General features: G+C 45.4%; 1 protein-coding gene across 3 annotated transcripts in view; it reads left to right on the top strand.

Annotated features, from left to right (window-relative positions):
* The window catches only part of LOC147901550 (putative 3,4-dihydroxy-2-butanone kinase), an 80,592-nt gene that overhangs the window by 38,233 nt on the left and 21,463 nt on the right, over positions 1-20,896 (top strand). For all 3 annotated transcript variants that reach the window (XM_087374535.1, XM_087374536.1, XM_087374537.1), the window contains 3 exons: positions 11,868-12,011; positions 12,144-12,187; positions 12,315-12,398. In XM_087374535.1, coding sequence (XP_087230661.1) covers positions 11,868-12,011; positions 12,144-12,187; positions 12,315-12,398 — 272 coding nt within the window. The remainder of the gene's footprint in view (positions 1-11,867; positions 12,012-12,143; positions 12,188-12,314; positions 12,399-20,896) is intronic.

The following is a 20,896-nucleotide window of genomic DNA, read 5'->3' as shown; positions in this document are numbered from 1 at the left end:
AGACCAGTGTTCGGAGGAGGAGGACCACTCCTAGGGCGCCAACGAGGTGGTTGAGGAGTCGTGGTAGGGGGCTGTGGAGTCCAACGAGGTGGCTGAGGAGTCGTGGTAGGGGGCTGTGGAAGAATGCCTTTGGCTTTGGAGCGACATTCATCATCAATATGCCCAACTCTCTGGCAATGCTGACAAAACCTATTCTTTTTGGGAAGGGTGTGCTAGGCGGGTTTACTACTAGAGGAGTTATTGGAGTTAGGAGTGGGAGAGGGCTTCCCAAAGCTGGGTTGATCTTTTTGAATCTCGAAGAGAAGAGCCCCCTTTGAAGCAGGAACGCTATGTTTTTGGTGGACCTGAGAGTAAAGGCGAGCATAACGCAAAAGTTGACATTCGAACTCATAAAAAGTAGGAAGAGATGGTTGAGAAATGATTTGTTGCATAAAACTGAAATACTTGGGCGGAAGTTTGTTTAAAAAGAAAGTAACTTGATAGGTCTTGAGAATCAAGCACATGGCGCATGAGATTTGACCATGTGGTATAATTAGACCTGTTAAAACGAGTCATATCAGTGAAAGCATGTTTGGCTGTTGCAGAGATAGGGTGAGAGGAAGAAAGAGAATGATAGGGAGAAGCAACCGGTGGAGGCATAAGAGAATTTAGAACAGGAGCGGAGTGAGAAGAAGGGAGAGGCGGCACCATCGGAGGAATAAAAGGATTCGGAGAAGGTCCTGAGGGGGAGGGATGAACATGAGAGGCGGGATATGACATGAGAGGGGAAAAAGGGGCAGCGGGAGAGATAGAGGGAAATAAACTATAGGAGTCCAGTGGCATGGGAGAAGGAGGAGGATGAGAAGCCATTGGAGGAAAGATGGCAGCGGAAGATATGAGACGGATGGGAGGGAAGGAAGAATGTGAACCGAAAGCAAACTCATTGTCAGACGCATTTCTCCTTTCTCGTCTGCACGTGTTCACATGCATGTATGGATCTGTGTCCTCGTGATTACTCGTTTCTATGCCTTGCATAACGGATGGAGTTGTACCAAGGGAATAGGGCAACATACCTTGCACTGATTCTTGTGGGATAGGCACTGTCGAATAACCCAATGTTCTCATGCCGGCCTATCCTCTTTCATCAGGGTACACTTGTTCTTCGTCGGCACCGAACTTGAGATGTTGCTCAGCTTCTTCTGAGTTGAATAGAGGTCCTTGTTGACGTATTGGAGAAAAACGTGGAGAAGTAGAAGCACGAGGTGTGCGGGTACCTGCTTCAAGTTCCTTCCATTTCTAGAATTCAGCAAATTCTTTAAAGAGTTTGGAGAGGTATTCATCACCTTCAATCCTTGCAGACTCTCTCTCGACATATGACGAGGGTGGTGGTTGAATAGAGGTTGATTCAGGCTGAGATCGCTTCGGGGAAGAGGGAGAAGACATCTTCAGGTGATGATTTATCTTTCAAGCTTTCCAGATCAAGGCTCAGGTGTCGATTGGCACACCTGGCTCTGATACCATATAAAGAAAGTACTTGGAGACAAATAAAACAATACTGAAGACTAATGATAGCTGAAGAAGAAATATATATCACAAACGGAACTCAATACAAGAGAAGATATGAGAGAGAAGCTCTGGAGGGAGCAAACATCAATCCTCCAGGGAAGGCAACTGTAGTGGACTTCTGCACTAGCTCCACAAGTTGGAACTGAACCAAATCTGAGACAGCAAACTGATGCAAGGGTTGCTGCAGATCTGGAATAAAAAGAACATTATCTGGAGCAGAAGTTGGGGGTAGATCTGGAGCAGAAGTTGGGGGCAGATCTGGAGCTGGAAGGAGTGACAGATCTGGAGCAGGAAGGAGGCAGATTTGGAGCTGGAAGGAGAGACAGATCTGATGCAGGAAGAAGACAGATCTGATGCAGGAAGAAGACAGATCTGGAACTGAAAAAGGAGGCAGAAGAGGAGGCAGCCAAGAGGCAGAAGTGGAGGCAGCAGAGGAGGTAGCCAGGAGGCAGAAGTGGAGGCAGCAGAGGAGGCAGCCAGGAGGCAGAAGCTCAGGGTGTGCAGGGACCTCAGGAGCATAAGATAGTGAGGAGCACCTAGGCCCCCCCCCTTTAAATAGGGAAGGGCCAGTCGGTCAACCAGCTGGTCGGCCAGCTGGTCGGCCCAGATCTGACCGACCTGGTCAGTCTGGTCGGCCAGATATTGACCGACCAGGTCAGTCTGGTCGGCCAGTTTTGGTTGGCCAGAATGTGGCCAGTTGTGGCCTCCGATCCTGGGCTTTTTAGGGGCCTGTTTTTGACCGGGCTTTGGTTGTTGATTTTTGTCCTGACGGAGATTCACCTGTGGTGTTTTTACCTGTATTTATCGGACCTTTGCGCCAGTTTGGCCTTTGATTATCCTGTCCTCTAGAATTGGAGATTGCCTGGCTTAACATGCTTTTTCCAATCGATGGCTGGATTCTTCCTAGAATGCCACGCCTTACCCAGGGCTATATCTGCATGAGCAAGCTTAGTCATTTCAAAATCAAGCTTTTCAGCATAGTCCTGAATATGAAGCTCCAACTGGGTAACCCTTTGGTCCCATACTTAAGTTGAACGTCCATCTGCCATCCTGACTGTATACGCACAGTCAGATGGGTTAGTCTTTAACTTCAGCCTCTTCACGAGCTTGGAGTTAATTACATTGTGAGTTGACGCCGAGTCAAACAACACAATGACATCATGATTGGCCACTTGCCCTTTCATCTTAATTAACTCCGTATCATTAAAGGTTGTATATCCGTTGCTGCGAGCTTAGATAGAATGTTATCAAGTGCACTTGTTACTAGCTTAGCAACAGACACACATAACAAACAAGGTATTGACCTCTGAGAAGATCCTGCTAGCTGAATCTGCATTTGTTCTGCTCTGGGACTTCCCTCCATTTCCATGTTGCATTCTGAGACTACCATCTCAACCATCCGACGATCCTTATTTCGTGGACAATCTTTCCACTGATGAGGCTGAAGGCAATCAAAACACAAGCCTTCTCTCCTCGCTTTTTCTCTTTGCTCTGGGTTTAAGGGAGACTTTGACCAAGCCCGGGCTGCCATTGGTGTTACTTTCCTCTTCACTCCAATGGTGGTACTTGATTTAGGAGTTTCAGCTGGTTTCGCCTGCTTGTCTTGACCACTCGGCTGAGAACCACTCCCTTTACTAATCCACTTCTTCTTAAACTTAGAATTCTTTTGGTACCCATATTGGGTTTCGACCTGCGCAAACCCACTTGGCCTGCTGCCCTTGGCATCTTCATAGTTCAGGGCTATGGCTATTGCATCATCCAACGTGTTCGCATACTTAGCCCGAACTTCCATTTTAATCCGATCATTCAATCCAAATATGAAATCTTTCACTTGGATTGATTGAGTTAGGGGTTCATCAACCTTCATTATGCTCTCTCGAAACTTAACAGTGTATTCTGCCACTGATAAATTTCTCTGACGAAGGTTTCTATACTGATCCCAAGCTCGGGATGCTTCGTCAGGAGGTAAGAAGTGTTTCGTAAATTCCCTTTTAAACCCCTCCCAGGTAGTGGATGCAGTACCATCTTTCTGTTGTTTAATCCACCACCGATCCGCTGCCTCACTAAACATGTGGGTGGCCTCGCGGATTTTCTTGATATCATTTCTGATTTCACAAATGGTGGACGCCTCGTCCCATTTGTGTAACCAGGTCTCAATGACATCAGAACTACTGTCATTCATCTGACCAGAATACTTTTTCGGCCTATAATTGGCAATATTAGGTACTTTAGCCCTCCTAGGATCGACCGTATGGACACTAGACTGCGGTTCCATCGGAGCCTTTCCTTTCTCATCTCGTGAAGGTCTGGCAGACATTCTGTGTATCACTCTTCTAAGTTTAGACTGCCCTGCATTTGCCTGTAACTGTTGCGCTAATATCTGTTGCAAGGCATCCTCAAGTAATGCAATTCTGCCAGATAAGGTGTGAACTATTGGGCGTGACACCTGCTGGGTTGGTCGGACTCCTGACTTTATAGGGTTCATCCTGGAAGCTCCTTCTTCTACTTCCATTTAGGTTAATGGGTGTTTTGCTTTTTTTAAAAAAAAATAAATAAACACCGCTAGAACACTGTATTTACAAATTGACACAATTCCCTATACTATGGAATACTTGCAATCTGACAACTATACTGACTAGGTAATTGACACAGGCGTATATCCAAATACCGCCTTTCCCTATACTAGGGAAATTCCTGCAAACAAACTGACTTTATCACAAAGGCATATGCACAAGCATAATCTCTCAGATTGCCCACATGAATTTGAAGAAGTCAAAAGAATCCCAAGTCTGCTATGTACCCTGCTATGGCATCCAACCTTCATGCAGACAAAATATTCCACGAGAACCTCTTTATGCAAGTGGAGCATCAACAAAGACTAAGGTCGGGAAAAAAAAACATAGAGTTGATGAATGCCAAAGAAAGCTCCCTGGTTGATTCGCCTCTGCACACAGCTCGCATTGGCTATCAAGATTTTGTTGCGTCAACCGTCACCGAGATTTGATCACCAGCGCGGGAGGATCACCGAATATCGATTCGTCACCAAATGACACGATCGCTTTAGATTATGTTGCCATCAACTAACAGCTTGCGCTCTACATATGCCTTGGATACGGGCCTCCCGCATAGATGTGCGTCAATTGCTTGCAGTTACGTCGTCACATCGTCCACGAGCTTCACGTCATGTCAGACGCTATGCTCACCGATATCGAGATCACGACACTGCTAGCTATTGCTCGACTCTCGTCAACCATCCTGCGACTCAGTTCGTATGTCCACGCTCACAACCCGTCATGCTGGCCACCGTGAAGCCTCACGCTATCACTTCCCAAGCTCGCCTCCCCAAGCTCTGATACCAAATGTTATAGACTCTCAACTAACTACTGATAATCACAGGAGCTAGTACCATAACTTTCCACCCAGCCAACCTTGCTGGAGCGTGAGAGTACACACATAGAAAATCAAAAATCTGAAACATACGTGAAGGTCTCCCTTCTCATTCTCTCACTAACTCCAACAAGCCCCATCTCCCTAGATGGATCTAGATGCCACGTGCCATCATTATAGGGTTTTTCCTAATGCATCTTTTTTCCCCCTCTCTTGGGATACTTTGAAATTCTTTGCCCCTAGGCACATTTCTTGCATTAGGCCCTTAGCCTTAAATCCACCTAGTCTGGTGCTATCAGCCCTCACCTAGGACCTTGACATTAATTCCCTCCTGATCATTTACATGAAGCGCAAACAAATATATTACAAACGTAGATCCTTAAGGGAAATGTCGACTGATTCTTTCGCGGTCATGCCACCTCAGCTAGAGCGTAACAAGATTAGGTGGCAAAGGTGACCCCTCCCTACACTACCCGGCGCCCGCATTGGTAGTTGGATGTGCTAGCTTGGACCCCCTCATGGGAGCAACATTGGCTCAAGTAGTAGGTGCCACATGAGGTCCTCACAAGGTTTTGGGCTAGTCTTCGGAGTAGCCTATGTCAGAGGAAGATTTCTTATTTCTTCTGGTTGGTAGCTCATGAAGGTTTGGCTATAGGTCCACGGTTGGATCAAATGATAGTGGTAAGGGGTTAGCCATTGTTTTGATTTGGAGGACCTTGAGACGATAGCTCTTGCTTGTGGAGCTGTCTAGTTTCTCAGAGAAATCTGGCAGTCGCTTCCTTAGGGTGGTTGCTAGGATGCATTGTATTTGAGGTGACTCCGTTTGGGGCTGGTTGGCAGAGGGACGACAAGCTTTTCTCACGAGAATGGTTTCTCCATCCTAAATGGTAGATTGAGCGTCACTTTCTTGGACATTTAGGTCTCAATCCCTCCCTCTTGCCAGAGACCTGAGTTCTCTTTGGAGGACGGAGTTTGGGACATAGTTGCCCACATGTCAGCCTAGAATATTTAGGTAGCTTGCCGTAGTTTAGTGATGGTTTGCATGATAAAGCATCTACTACAACATTATCCCTGCAAGACGTATGTTGAATTTGAAGCAAGAAAGTTTACTCAATGCATGTGCTTTACCGATGGCTGTGTAAGAAAATAACGCATACTTGATGGTCAGTTTGAATGAGAAACTCAAGTCTTGGAAGCCTTATGAACACAAAACCTAAAATCAGGAGATAAGGAATGCTCTCTGAGTTGCTATTTGAACCCGTCCCAAGTCTTTGAAACCATATCTAGAGATGCAAGTGCTTGATGCCAAAACAACATTGATCCTTCAACAGGTGGTGTCACAAAGTTCAGTTTTTCTCTTTCTGTGGGCTCCTCATGTTTGCAATAGTTGTCTAAGCTCTTCATCCATCCTAGAAGCATCTCGAGCTTTAGATCACCACCTACTTCGTCTGTGAACTTGCTTCTCTTGGAATTCGATACGTTCCACTTGTCTAGATTGTTTGGAGCAGACAACAAGATCCATCGTGAAATGGCATCAACTTCTCTCATGAAGTTTCACTTTCTTGGGCACTATGGAACCTCTCTTCTCCCCTTCCTCCTTATAATTTGTGAGATCGTCCTCCTTGATAAAATCCCTAACATCATCATCTTTTAGCAATCCTCTAAACGTTTCTATACCCCTTGGGATTGCACTGTCTTTTCCATTCTATAGGCCCTTCAATTAGCCTTCTTCTTTTCTTGCTGCTCCTCTGCTGAAATCTGCCCCTTAGCTGCCTGATCTATGTCTCTCTCCTTTTTAGGCTTCCCTAGGGCATTCAAAAGAGTTGGACCCATCTCCAAAAACTTAGGCTTTAAATTTGACTCAATTTCAGCCTTGGAAGAGTTAAAGAGCTAAAATAAGTTAGTCATTTTCAGCTCCTGTGACGACTCCTTAACATGACTCCTTCCATTAAGCACTTCCTTCTCTGTGCCTAAATTATTGACTTCATTTTGTTAACAAAATGGAATGAATTCTTCCTCTTTGTGGTCATGATCTTCTTTAGGGCAAGAGGTGATCCCTTTGAACCCTTGACATCATGGTTTTGGGTGTCTCTCATGGATTTAACAGGAGAACTCGGAGTCTCATACTTTCTTTTCCCATACCATCAAACACAGGCAGTTCTAGGCGATCTAAGGCTACAACTCTAAGGTTAATTAGATAAATCAATGGAAAGAAAGCAGACTTTCATATTTGTCAAAGTCGGGCTTTAGCAAAAGCATGTTTCCAAATATTTTTCAATTAATAGTAAATACTTGAGATTTATAACCGTAAACTAAAAAAATGACATTCATCAGTCACACATGCTTAAAACTTGAAAATAAAGAGAGATAAGAAACATGAAACAACGACGTTGCATGGGGTGCAAAGGATCATCCCTGATCAGAGTCAAAGCCCTAGAATATTTTTGTATTTCAGTAATGCTGAATTTCCAATACAATAGCATTTAGAACTTTGGATGCCATGAAAATAGCACCCTGGGAGAATTATAGGTATATTGTTGTTCCTCTATCATGTAGAAGCAAGTTATATAACAATAATGTTTGCCAGAGGTGCCCTTGGAAGCTAAGATAAGAGATAACATAATGGAAAGATGCCAAAACTCTGCGAAAAGACTAGGTTGAAAGTGAAGATCATGCTTCCACCAACAATCTTTCATGGGTTGTCTTGAACATGCGCTCGGAACATTTATGGGCTGATGGTGAGGAAGATCAGGTGTCACAATTGTAACAGGCTGTTGCAATTCAAATCGCAATCTGCTACTACAGCAGCTTGGGCTGCTTGGTATTGTTGAATGGTAGTTGTAGGAGCCGGCGGAAATGGAGAACAAGTCACGAGCAAGAGGCTGCATGTAAAATCACAATTTGCGAGGGAGCAATTGGATGCACATGAATAGCAATGGTAAGTAACATGGTTGGCCTCTTAAGCACGACCTTCAACTTGCACATCAATCATGAAAAAATGAATGAGAAAATGGGATACATTCCCAATCCTAACAACGAAAATCTGAAAAAGCTATTTTTAAATTCTTAGAATTTGCCCTACCCATGCACACAAGTAATTACTTAATGGCCTAGACCACTCAGTGTACCCTAGGCTTGTTAAGGCCATAACTCAGATAATCGTTAGGGCTTGATGTATACTATGTGCAAGTGAGTGGTAGGGCTAGAAATGCAGACACTCAAACTTTGTTGGTTTTGGAGATTATGTCCAACTTTGAAGTTTGGCTATGTAATCTCTGCGTGTCCTGGTAGAAATCCAGCATTATTGCCTAGCACACCAAGGCTCACCCCAAGTGGATATGGAAACCTGTGGATGTGCAGAGCATCCGAATCTCGTGGGGCATGCTACCAACACCTATGAACTAGACAACCCTTCGTGTCGTATAAGAACTCCATGTGATGTGGATCTATGTCATGCACTAGTTCCGAACATCGTGTCACCATAATATGATTGGGTGTACACTGTAAGAGTGTCAGCTGCGGTTCAAGAAACCACCATATAAAGGATGGTGTTTTGGATCTGAAGTTGTGAAATCTTGTAAAGAGATCTTACTCAAATTTATAATGAATAACTCAGCTGAAAATGAGAAGTATGGAATAATTGCCCATAAATGTCCGCAGGAAAGTGTAGGCCTATTACATGGTCGCACCTTCAAATCACTTGCAGCCTGCGTATTCCCCTAGAGCCTAAGTGGGTGATGTCCTGCAACAACCTTGATGGGGCAGTTCCGTCTGCAGCCGATGGTGAGGCGTAAGTCTCTGCTCATAGATATGTGCTACTTAGAGACCTACTCCATTCTCCAGGTACCTCTGTATGGTTCTGATCTGAACCTGCAAACCTTGCCCGACTGCCATGCAGTCGCACACAGGCCCAGCCTTTTCTTGTACTGTACATGCTGCCCACATGGCAGCCTGCATGTTGCCCATGTGGCAGCCCTGCCTTGCATCCCAAATGTGCCCCTTGGCAGCTCTCAGACCTTGATGGTGCACCTCCCCGATGTCGTCCTCATTTGGGCGCTCATAAGTGGGGTGGTGACTCGGATAATCCCAACATACTTGACTATTTATCCTAACTTGAGTGTATTTTGGCAAGCTGTGGGGAAACTTTCCAGAAATCATTGAAATTAAGGTCTGTAAGACCCTTCTACGTGCTAGAGACTAGATCAAATGCTGTGCTGCTACAATTGTTTCCAAGGCAGGAGTCAGCTTATAGAGGAGGGGATGACTCTTGTTGATCCTGAACAACTGGAATGGAATGAGGTGTCTGCAGAGTTCACAATAGTTAGAGATATTGGTCTTGCGTGGGCAGATCGCACATTTATATTTTTTTCTTCATGTGCCTTCATGTTAAAAGCCTATCAGCTATCTTTATGGCATTTTATGCATACTTTTCATCCTTGTAAAGTCTTCTATGCATATGTTTTCAGATCAAAGCCCTGTAATAGACTGGATTACATTGCAGTTTCTATCTTCACCACCAGTAGAGCACATTGCAGTTGCCACAGGCAGCATTGTCACACCTCTAAACAACTCCAATTATGGTACTTGAGAGTATCAGATGGAGACCATACTTGTTCTATAAGAGAAGTGGAAGTAAGTAGATGGTACTACACCTAGACCGTATGACGATCGTGCAATATGATTTACCATTGCCCAAGCAAAGGTAGAATGGGATAAGAAAGGCAAGTATGCCTATCATTTGATCTAGCCAAATGTTCAAGGTGTCATGCTTGGACAACTGAACATGGCCAAGACATCTAAGTCACTTGCATTATGAGAATTTAGGGAATTTCTGTGATGTGCCTATGAACAAGGAGAAATTCCTCTTGACTAACGTGAATCATTCCCTCTAAGCTTGTCAAAAGTGTTTAAGTGTTGTGATGCATATGCTGATCAACTTTATGAACATGAATGACTTATATAACTATGAACGTCACTATGAAGCAAAGCGCAATTGAATTAATGTCATGACTGTTGGAAATAAGCTGAGACTCATGAGGACAGAGCAAGAAAAGCCATGCATATGGCATGTTGGTGGTATGTTAAGTGCATAGCATGTGGCTTTGTGGGAGAGTAATGAGAATCCTCACGGTAGCAAAGCCTTCCAACGGAAGCATAAACATTATTGGGTGGCTTGTAAGCTGTGATAATATGACATTAAATATCAAAACTTGTGATGAACTCATTTAATTGTTGTCTGACTTCTTAGTGGCTTCAACTCTTTGAGAGAAGAGATCATAGTAGTTTTGATGGACTTTAGAGATTTTTATGATAGGATGGACTTTGGAGGTTCTGAATAGAACAATTAGAACTGTAATTTTTGTACGTACATGTCATCTTGCAAAAGGGGCTTGAATAACAAAGGACAATAACGCATAGAATTACTAGATCCATATCTTTCAATTTGATGCAGCGTTTTTCTTATCTGAATTATGCAACTGTCTAAGTCAGTGTTTGATTTCACAGGGAGTCTTCTTTATTGGTTTGTTCTTTATAGAGCATGCTGGTACTGTTGAGCACCTCATCAGTGTCTTCTATATAAGTCAATACTTTCTCTGTTCCCCCAAATGTAGACTCTACCCATCATCTCTGACATGCCATCAGATACTCAATGTAAGGGCCTCCCTTTCAATGTGTGTTCGCATGCATCTGAGTGTGCTGACCAGAATTTTAGTTCACAGATTTTTATGCATTTCCATGCCATGTTTACATAGATGGGCGTATGTGGTGCATTGTTTGGGTACTGGCATTCACGTGTGAGATTTATATGATTATAGACTATTGCCGAAGTACACATTATGTTGGGGAGATATCATCGCAGAAGTAATAATTTGCAGCACTGAAATGATGTTTTGTGACTTTACAGTTGACCCTCATAAATTATACAATGCACGTTTGTTTTGATTTTACCAGGTGAGCTCATGTGGGCATGCTCCAGGACTTGCTTGATAATATTAAGTGTTTTCCTTGCACACGTTTTGCCATGGTTGTGTCGGTCTTTGCATTTTGGGGCTGTGATAAACTCAGCCCATATATCAGTGTCTGGGCTTGTTTGCAAACTCCACTCTCAAAGTGTGGTGCTGAGATCATGGAAGCGGTATCATGCGGTTGGTGCGCCTTCTGTTTGCACAGATGTTTTTTCTTAATTTATGGATATATTTATGGGCTTTGTGGCACTGTATATAATAATCTCATCTAGTATGTTGCAGGTATATATTTGTATGCCATGTGGCACATGCATATGTGGTGCATTACGTGGGTACTGACACTTGTGTGTAAGATTTTACATGCTTATATACCATTGCCGAAGCACATATTAAGATGAGGAGGTATCATCGCAGAAGTCATGCTGTGCAGCATCAAAATGATGTTATGTGACTACTCGGTTGACCCTCATAATATTATACTTTGCTCGTTTGTTTGGTTTTTACCAGTTGAGCTCATCTGAGCATGGTCCAGGACTTTCTTGATAATGTTAAGTCTTTTCCTTGAACACCTTTTGCCATGGTTGTGTCGGCCTTTGCATCTTGGGCTGTGATAAACTCACGCCTGTAAGTCAGTGTCTGGGCTTGTTTGCAAACCTCACCCTCAAGGGTGGTGTTGAGATTGTGGAAGCCGTACCATGCGGTTGGTGCACCTTCTGTTTGTGAACATAACTTTTTTCTCAATTTATGGATATATTTATGGGCTTTGGTGCATTGTATACAATAGTCTCGTCTAGTATGTGGGAGACTGACTTTGTAAGGTTTGTGGTGGGTTTTTCTGCAGTTGAGAAGCAATATTTAATCATCATCTCTGATATTATGGGATCTATCTTGTTGAAGCCTGAGGTGCAAATGACTGACATTAGATCTTATCAGAGATCTAGTCTAATTGTAGTTAATCTCTGCTTCCAGATACCGTGTCGTCCACAGGAACTAAGTCCACAAGGCTACATTTTAGAGAGGGCCATACAAGCTGGAGCAGAGGCTATTTTGAAACTGAAAGAGGCATTGAATGAGTGGGATGATAAAGTAGGTGATGGGGATTGTGGCACAACGGTAAGGCTACACTCTATACACGTTGGGATAGTAAAATTAGTAATGGGGACTGGTGCAAAACTGTTGGCCGAAATTTGTACATGTGCAAATTTTATTTTTGGCATATTCTAATTCTAAACCTTGTCTGTACAGATGTGCAAGGGTGCCACTGCAATCCTTGAAGATCTTAAAAAGCAGTGAGTTGCTACCTTTCTAGTTCCTTTGCTGCTGTTCATGGGCATGAATTGGTCATTTTTAAAAACTTAAAAGCTTGGTTTTGGATAGATTAGCTCGTAAAAGTCAGTCAACTTTTGGGTGCTACAGCTATCCTCTTAATGATGCAGCAGCAACAGTGAACGAGATAGGTATATCCATCCGTCGAGTGATGGGTGGGACAAGTGGTGTGATGTAAGCTCCAAACCCTGTGGTTTTACCTGTCTCCTGCACAAAAAGGGCACGATAAGTCACCTTACACATTCCTAATCATTTAGATGTTTTCAGTCTCTCCATGTTTGAGCTGCTTCAAAGTAGTCTTATATTTGGCAGATGTGAGTTGACGACTATCTTATTTTTTGAACTAATATTTTTCCTAAGAGTAGATTTGCATCTATCTTTCCCAACATTCCCCAATAGATGGGTGTCTTGTTTACTTGAAACCTACAAATTGGGCATGCTTAGATGCTATATCATCACTGCTTGTACAATCACTGATTGTAGCAGCATAAACATTATGGGCCATTCTACTGTGTCATTCATAAGCATCTTAAGCTGTGCATTGCAGTATCAGCCATCCTTAGCACTGCTTTGCTTTTATCTGCTATCTTTTCTAAGCATTTTTTGGATAGAGAAGCTCATTTGGGGGAGACTAAAATGAAATACTATATTCTTTACAAACAGTTGTAGCGTCAATGAAGAAAATGTGGACTACTGTTTGATTAAGCTTCTCCTTCAATGCTATTTGTTGGCATAGCTTAGTCTTCCCTTCACCTCTGCAGTATTTACAAAAACGCAGTATAAGACCTTTGTATAAATGGATGCTCAAGTATGTGGAGAAATGTCTTATGTAGACTTTTTCTCACCACGAACCCCTTATCATACTTCCTGGTCTTCCTAATAATGCCTCTCTCATCATCTTCTGAATTTGAGGAAGAGTTTGATGAGGTGTAATGACATTTGAGACTTACTCTTTAGTTAGTATTGTAAGACTATTTTATTGTTTTGTGTGTTTTAGATGGGATGACATTAGTGACTAGTTAATAGGATAGACTTGTCACTCTACAGTTGTTATCTACTATTTTGAACTTTGTATGTTTGAGTCTTGACATTACATGGTGACATCGTTAATTTGTTACATGTTATTGAGGTATAGGATATATCTCTTTAAATTGAATTTGAAGTTGAAATTTATGTAAACAATGATTCATGGTAATGGACCACGTTAGCCTTGAGTGGTTAAGATTTTGATTCTCAAAAGCTGAATTTTGAAATTTTTACTCCCGAGGATTTTAGTTATAAGAAATGAGATTTATATGTTTGAAGGTTGGGGGACGAGCTGCTGTCTCCTGCTCGTGAACTGCTGCCCTCTCCTTCCTTCCGCTTCACCTCTGCCTCAGCCCCATCACCTCTTTCCTGCTCCGCCTCCCGCGCTCGTTCCTTGGTCTTCCCTGAACCTGGCAGGTCACACAGCCATCCGGCAGCTTGAGCGACTGTTTGCGTGGTACACCCGCCCCTGCTTCGTGGTCCTGCGCTGCACCAAACCGTCCGCGTGAGCCCGGGAGCTCTCTGCCCCCCTTGGTCGACAGCCCGTCAGCTTGGGTGGTGCAAGAGAGTGGGGGAGCAGCGTGCGCCCCCCCTGCCTTGAGCGGCCCAACCTGCCAAGTATAGGCAGCCTTCAGCCTCCCCCGTTTTGCTGGTCGAACAGATTAAGGGAAGGGGGTGGCCTCCCTGTGTGCTCCTTCTCCAGAGGCAGCTGGAGAAAGGCAGCTCACAGCCCCTTCTATGCCCATACTGTGGCGAGTCCAAGAAGGTCCCCTCAAGTGAGTCGTGGCAGCCTCGAGAGAGGTTGAGGACCTCACTTCAGTCCCATCACATCAAGTGGATTCCGTCTTCGAAACGCAGATACCTGTTTTGGTGTGATAGATATCTGGGTGGTGTCTACTTCAAGAGCTTTGGGAAGTCAAGCTTGGTTTTTTGGACTGCACTTGTAGCCCTTCCAGTCTGCACCTCTCTTGCAGGCTGGTTTTTTTGTTTGTTTCCTCCTTGTGGCAGCAAAGTGTTAGTGCTTGTTTGGCGGGGGATCATGATCTTGACAGTGACCTTTTGGTCTGGCCAGAGGTGCTCTCATGGCAGCTTCCTTGACTGCCAGAGCCGTGAAGATTTGTCTCTCCCCCTCGGACAAGCAGCAAGCTCAGCACGCAGTTCAATATCTCCAACATAGAGTAGTGGTAGGCAGTATAGTGGGCTTGACACCATCTAGGAGGCAGATCCATGAGTGGCTCCAGGAAAGCTTAACCCTAGAGCATAGTTGCCAGCCGAAATGGAAACGGAAGAAACGGCAATATGATACAATTTATTTTTTATACATAATATAATTATCAATAGAGTGCAAATCATACATAATACAATTATCTATACTTGAAGCTTCAAGCATCAATGCATCATGCATGCTTCTATGATTCTAAATTCCTGAATGATGCTTCAATAATCTGAAATCAACATGTGTCATGACTAACAAGTTTGACGCTACAAGAATCTGAAATTTAGAAGTTTGAAGTACTTTAAACTTAGCACACAAGTTGAAACTTGAAATTTGAAAGCATCCAATGTCCAGACTTCATAGATGATCATGATTCATGATCCACAAATTCCATGATCATGACTCATGAGTCATGCAAGACTCAAAATAAAAGCACCAATGGATGATATTAAAAAAAGCAGTTGCCACCTGGCACCAAGGTCCAAAGTATACTCAGTAGTAAGTACTGTATCTACTATCATAAAAAAAGAAATAACATAGTCTAGGATGCATCATGCTGTACTGCAGCCTGCATGCATGATGCATCTGAAGTGTCATGACTAGGAGTAGGCTAGCACTGTAGTTTGTACAGTCGTAGTCAAGGATCAAGGTACATCACTACTGATCATCTGCATCATCCATGGACTCCTTGTCATAGTCATCCTCTGCCTCCTCAGATGAGCCTGAGGCATATCTACTATCATACAAAAAGAAATAATATAGTCTAGGATGCATCATGCTGCAGCCTGCATGCATGATGCATCTGAAGTGTCATGACTAGGAGTAGGCTAGCAATGTAGTCTGTACAGTCGTAGTCAAGGATCAAGGCACATCACTATTGATCATCTGCATCATCCATGGACTCCTTGTCATCGTCATTCTCTGCCTCCTTAGATGAGCCTGAGTCACTGTCTCAAGAAGAATCATCAACATCAAGATCAAAACCATCGGGTGCAGCTGAAGTACTAGCACCATCTCCAGATGGTTGAGTCTGCGATCGTGTGTGGTGTGTTGGTGGTGACAGCTCCTCATACAACATGGTGTATATGTCGAGCTCCTCCCGTGGGATATCTGGTATGGCCTTCATCTTCTCCACGTCCCCCTTGTCTACATTCACTTGGCGAGGTTCGGGGCAACCGGCGGCGTCAAGGAGACAGAGGTTGCAATGACAAAACACCAACTGCTCCAATTGAGCCGTGCTTAATCTGTTCCTCTTCTTTGTGTGAAAGAGGGCCCAAGTGCTCCAGTTCCTCTCACAAGGACCGGAACTGCAATCTTGTGAGAGAACATTTATAGCAAGGTGTTTCTGCTATAAGCCATTTAAGCAGAGATAAGTATCAGGAACTTGATAACTTTAAACATATTTGTAGTAGATAAAACTTCAAATCGCTTAACTACTAAGCTCTAACTAGTGATGTTGTAACTTGTCTCTTACCAAAGTAGGAGTACAGTTGCCATATTTCTCCCACCATGAGACAGGCTGCAACTGTGTCTCTTGGAGCCTAGCCGTAGGTCGACCAAAGGAGACGCTGTGATTGCGGAACAACAGAAGCTCATCCTCCATTCTTCGATGCATCTCCAAGTCACTACTCGTCAAATTTTGTAGTTTGGTGCATCCCCTCCTCCAACTCAACATTCTCATATTGCTCTTGACTACGCCAGAGGGGATGCAATACATGTGCCACCACATGGATTGGGCAGTGGAACCAATTCCACTGCTTATTCCATATAGCACGGATGGACTCAACTCTAAATCATGCCATAAGAAATTAGAATGCATTATAAATTCACAGACTATAGTACATACATAATACATATCTGAAAATTCTAGGCTCCATGATAGCAAATTGCAATTTAGTAATTGCAATAATTATACATATTACTAAAGTAAAAAGTCTTACTTATTAGGCGATAGGGAAGTGTTTCTGTTGAGGGCCTCTCCAATCTTTTCCATAAACTCGTACAGGAGCCCTAATGTGCTTCCCTCCATGTTCTTAATGCAAAGCACCGTGTAGATAGGATTAATCGATTTGATTAATGCCTCCGTCTGATTCCACCAAGACTCATCCATGATCATGCGGACAAATTTAATAGACTTTATTGGCCTCTATCATCCCAATCTCCCTACTCCCGAGACACAACCGTGTGCAACAAGCCCTGGTGCACTCGCACAACCTCTCCACCACTATGAACATGTAAGCAAACCTTGTGGTTGGAGGTTTCGGTAGCTCAAGGTCACTGTAAGCCCGATAGATGCTGAGGACTTTGGGTCTCTTCGTGACAAACTTCATGATACTGCGGGTTGTGGAGAAGATGGCATCAATCCAAGGTATCTTCCCTAGGTCCTCGATCAAAAGATCAAGGCAATGTGAGGCACAGTGTGCACACAATCTTAGGGAACTTATCTTCTAGCATGGCACCCATTGATACACAATTGCTGCCATTATCTGTCACCACCTGTACCACATTCTCAGCACCTATCTCCATAATGGCTGCCCGTAAATGCTCCCAAATATACAACCTTGTAATCACTGTACTTGTAGTGGAAGCGTCTATGGCTCTCAAGAACATGGTTCCCTTGTAAGAAGACACTAAAATATTGTACACACTCCTCCTGCGTGTATCTGACCATCCATCGCAAAAGAGTGTGCATCCATATTTTTTCCAAGTTCTTTCAAGGGCTTCATTTGGTCTTCCACACATCCCTCTCTCTTCTTAGCTATCTTGTCTGCAAGGCCTCATATGTAGGCTCTTCCCATTCATACCCAATGCGGCTCACGGCTCTCATAGCCTTTCTCCATCGTGTAGTCTTCGCCACATGAAAGGGTATTGCACATTGTATAAAGAGCTTTGTGAGCTCACTAGTGACGTCCTTCACTGCTTGCTTTTGCAAGCGTGCTTGAATGCTAGACCTTTGTAGTGATTCTCTTTTTCTCGCACTAGCATCCACACTAATTGATCCATGTGGCAAGGGTGTTCTTGTAGCACTAGGACCCGCGCTCGATGTAGTTGATGCCTCTCTACTTCTCTTTGCAGAATCCAATGTGCTGGCATCATCCAATGGCTCAGTGTCAGTAGCCTCTTCTTCATCTTGCAGCCCTTTCCCACTTTTTGCAGCCAAGGTTGCCATGCACACACGCTTCCATTCTGTTAGGCCACCTTTAACTGGAGCATGCACAAATTCACAAGGTCCTAGATCCTTGTTGGGAACACCTACTAGATGGTCTTTCACCCGTGTGACGGACCCTGTTTTGCTTATGTCACAATAGTTGCATTTCCACTTCTTGGAACCACCGCCTCCTTTATAACTATTTAGGAGGGAGACATGGACCCAATAAGCATCTCTTGGCATTGAGGAGGATGGGGAGGTGAGGAGGAGGATGGAGAGGTCACAAGTGAGAGGATGGAGAGGTAGGAGGAGGATGGAGCTCAGAGGTAAAAGAGGATGGAGAGGTGGAAGGAGCCTAGAGGATCAGAGGTAGAAGTGGAGGAGGATGGAGAGGTTATAGGTAAGAGAGGATGGAGAGGAGGAGTACGGAGGGATGGAGAGCAGGCTGCCAAGCTGCAGCTTGCAGGATGGAGAAGATGGAGAAAAGGATGAAGAGGATGGAGAGAGAAGGATGGAGGTCCGAGGGAATCGGGATGGAGAGTCCGAGAGCGAAGGATGGAGGGATGGAGAGAGCTTAGAGAAGGTGGAGAGAGCAGCAAGGATGGACAAAAGGAGTGCAATGGGCGGGAGGTGGTGAAAAAAGGAGCCAGGCGACGAAATTGCAATTTTGGGGGTCTAGGTCAAAAGTAGGTTTTACGAGAAACGCCTAAAGAAACGCCGTTTTCGTTTCTTGCCAAGAAACGGTCGTTTCTGGCAACTATGTCCTAGAGGGTGACCACATTCAGGAGGTTATTATCTACGGGAGGAGCGTTTTTCTACTCCAGTTGAGCTCCCTAGTCACCACCTAGGCCCTCGTGGAGCAGAGTCCGATGTTCTTGAGACCACAGCTAATTTACCTTATCTCGTGGTAGCACGGTGTCATGGTAGATGATATGGACACGATAGATTGGGGGCCTTTGGTACAACGTTGGAGTCCCTGCAAGCTACGACAGCTTCAATAGTCGAAGATGATGGGGTCTCCAAGCTCAAGTTAGTTGTCGAGCACCCGCAGGCCCTCCCCAAGATGATCCTTCTGGAGACCTTGGATGGGGGAACACTTTGGCAGAGGGTGGAGATCTCTGGGCTCCCTAGGTAGTGCTTGTGTTGCTAATAGTTGGGGCACCTAGCCAAAGACTGTCCTATAGGGCAGTAGTGACCCCCCTCCCTCCCCCCCACACTGTTTCGACAGAGTCAGCATCGAGAGAGGAAGGTGGAGAGGGACCGGCGCGCTGCCAGGCAGACCTCAGCAGGAGTCACAGACACCTTGGGTGACGTCCTTTGAGGGCAAGTGAATCCCGGTGAAAAGCAAGAAAAATCCGAGCAAGCAAACCCATAAGAATAGGAAATGAAGAGCTAGACGTCAGGCGAAGGAGCGTTTGGAGCGCGAGTCATCTTCCTCTCCTCAGGCGGAGCAGACAACAAACTCACCTACAAATCCCCCCGTAGGCAGGGAGGGTTCTCGCTTCAGCATAGGATCCCGCGAGCGACGAGTAGGCAGACACGTAGTCTCTACCGCTTCCTCAGGGTTCGGAGATACAAATGTCAGACGCACCCCCAGGGAGATCCTCTCAAGAGTTGAAATAGGTGAGGCATGCCATCAGGCCTCACCATAGATGCAGGTGCCTTCATCGTAGGTGGAGCCTCCCTCCCACACCCTCCCTCGCCCCCAGTTTCTTCCCCCCCTCTGCCTCCCCTCCCTGTTCCCCCTCAGATCCCCCCTCACCACTCCCCTCTAGCACCCCCGAAGGTCATCACCCTCCACCCCCCCCCCCCCTTCAGCTCCTCCCTCTACAGCAGAGCAGACCACCCCTCCCTCCTCCAGCACCCCGCTTGGCCCCAAGCCACAGGGCAAGGGCAAGGATTCGGCCCCTAACACAGCCCCCCTTTCAGTGTAGCAGGCAAGAGTCCACTAGTAGAGGACCACAGCCTCACATCAGGAGTCTGAGGGTAGTAGGACCCACACTCGCAGGGCCCGCACCCGAAACTGAGGCTCGGACTCCCCTTGTCACAGGAGTTTTGGTGTTGGGACCCTGGAACTATCTTACCATTCCAGAGGCTTATCCGTTGTGTCTCGACTTGACAGTTTTGATTCGATAGCCCTGAAAGGCGGGCTCTTTCAGCGTGAGCAGATCTCGCACACATTCTTTCTGGGATATGGAGTTTTTTTCCAAAGGAGAGGAGAGATGGACGTCGGAGATGCTTGATGCCATGATAGAGGAGCAACTATCCTGCATAATGGACGAGTGGATGTGCTGAGGCTCTCGAGAGAGTAGAGGTCCATCCTTCCTTCCATAGGGGGGGCCTTTGGTACAACATAGGAGGCCCCGTAGGCTACAACAGTTGCAATAGTCGCAGATGATGGGGTTCCCAAGCTCAGGTTAGTTGTTGAGCACCTGGAGGCCCTCCCTGAGATGATCCTTCTCGAGACCTTGGATGGGGGGACACTTTGGCAAAGGGTGGAGATCTTTGGGCTCCCTGGGCAATGCCTGCGTTGCTGACAGTTGGGGGAGAGGGAACAGCGCGCTCCCAGGCAGACCCCAGTAGGAGTCACAGACACCTTGGGTGACGCCCTTCGAGGGCAAGTGGATCTTGGTGAAAAGCAAGGAAAAACGGAGCAAGCGGACCCGTAAGAATAGGAGATGAAGAGCCAGACGCCTGGCGAAGGAGCATTTGGAGCGCGAGTCATCTTCCTCCCTTGAGGCGGAGCAGAGAACAGACTCACCTACAAGTCCTCCCTCGTAGGTAGGGAGGGTTAAATCTTCAGCACAAGATCCCGCGAGCGATGAGTAGGCAGACACGTAGTCTCCACCACTTCCTCAGGGTCTGGAGATACAGATGTCAGACGCACCCCCAGAAAGATCCTCTCAGGAGTTGAAGGAGGTGAGGCAGTGCCATCTGGCCTCGCCACAGACGCAGGCACCTTCATCGTCAGTGGAGCCTCCCCCCCACATCCTCCCTCGCTCCCAGTTTCTTCCCCTTGCCTCTGCCTCCCCTCCCTGTCGCCTAGGATCATCTAGGTTTTACTCGCTACGTCCTAGTACATCGCATCCTGTTGGTGCTTCCACAGAGGCTGCATGGGACAGCTTAAACGACTGGTGCGCAACTTCTTATAGGAGGGTTCGGATGGCACACAGAACACAAGGGCTAGAGTGGTGTGGCAAATAGTGATCCTTCCACAGGCTCAAGGTGGCTTGGGGATCATAGACCCAGAGATGCAAAACATAACCCTTCTTTTTAGAAACA

The sequence above is a fragment of the Dipteris shenzhenensis genome, chromosome 5, assembly GCF_047967505.1.
Source record: "Dipteris shenzhenensis isolate YYH24624 ecotype China chromosome 5, Dip_SZ_1.0, whole genome shotgun sequence".
Lineage (NCBI taxonomy): Eukaryota > Viridiplantae > Streptophyta > Polypodiopsida > Gleicheniales > Dipteridaceae > Dipteris > Dipteris shenzhenensis.
Note: the sequence above shows the minus strand (reverse complement) of the source record. Positions and strands in the feature narration are given on the sequence as shown.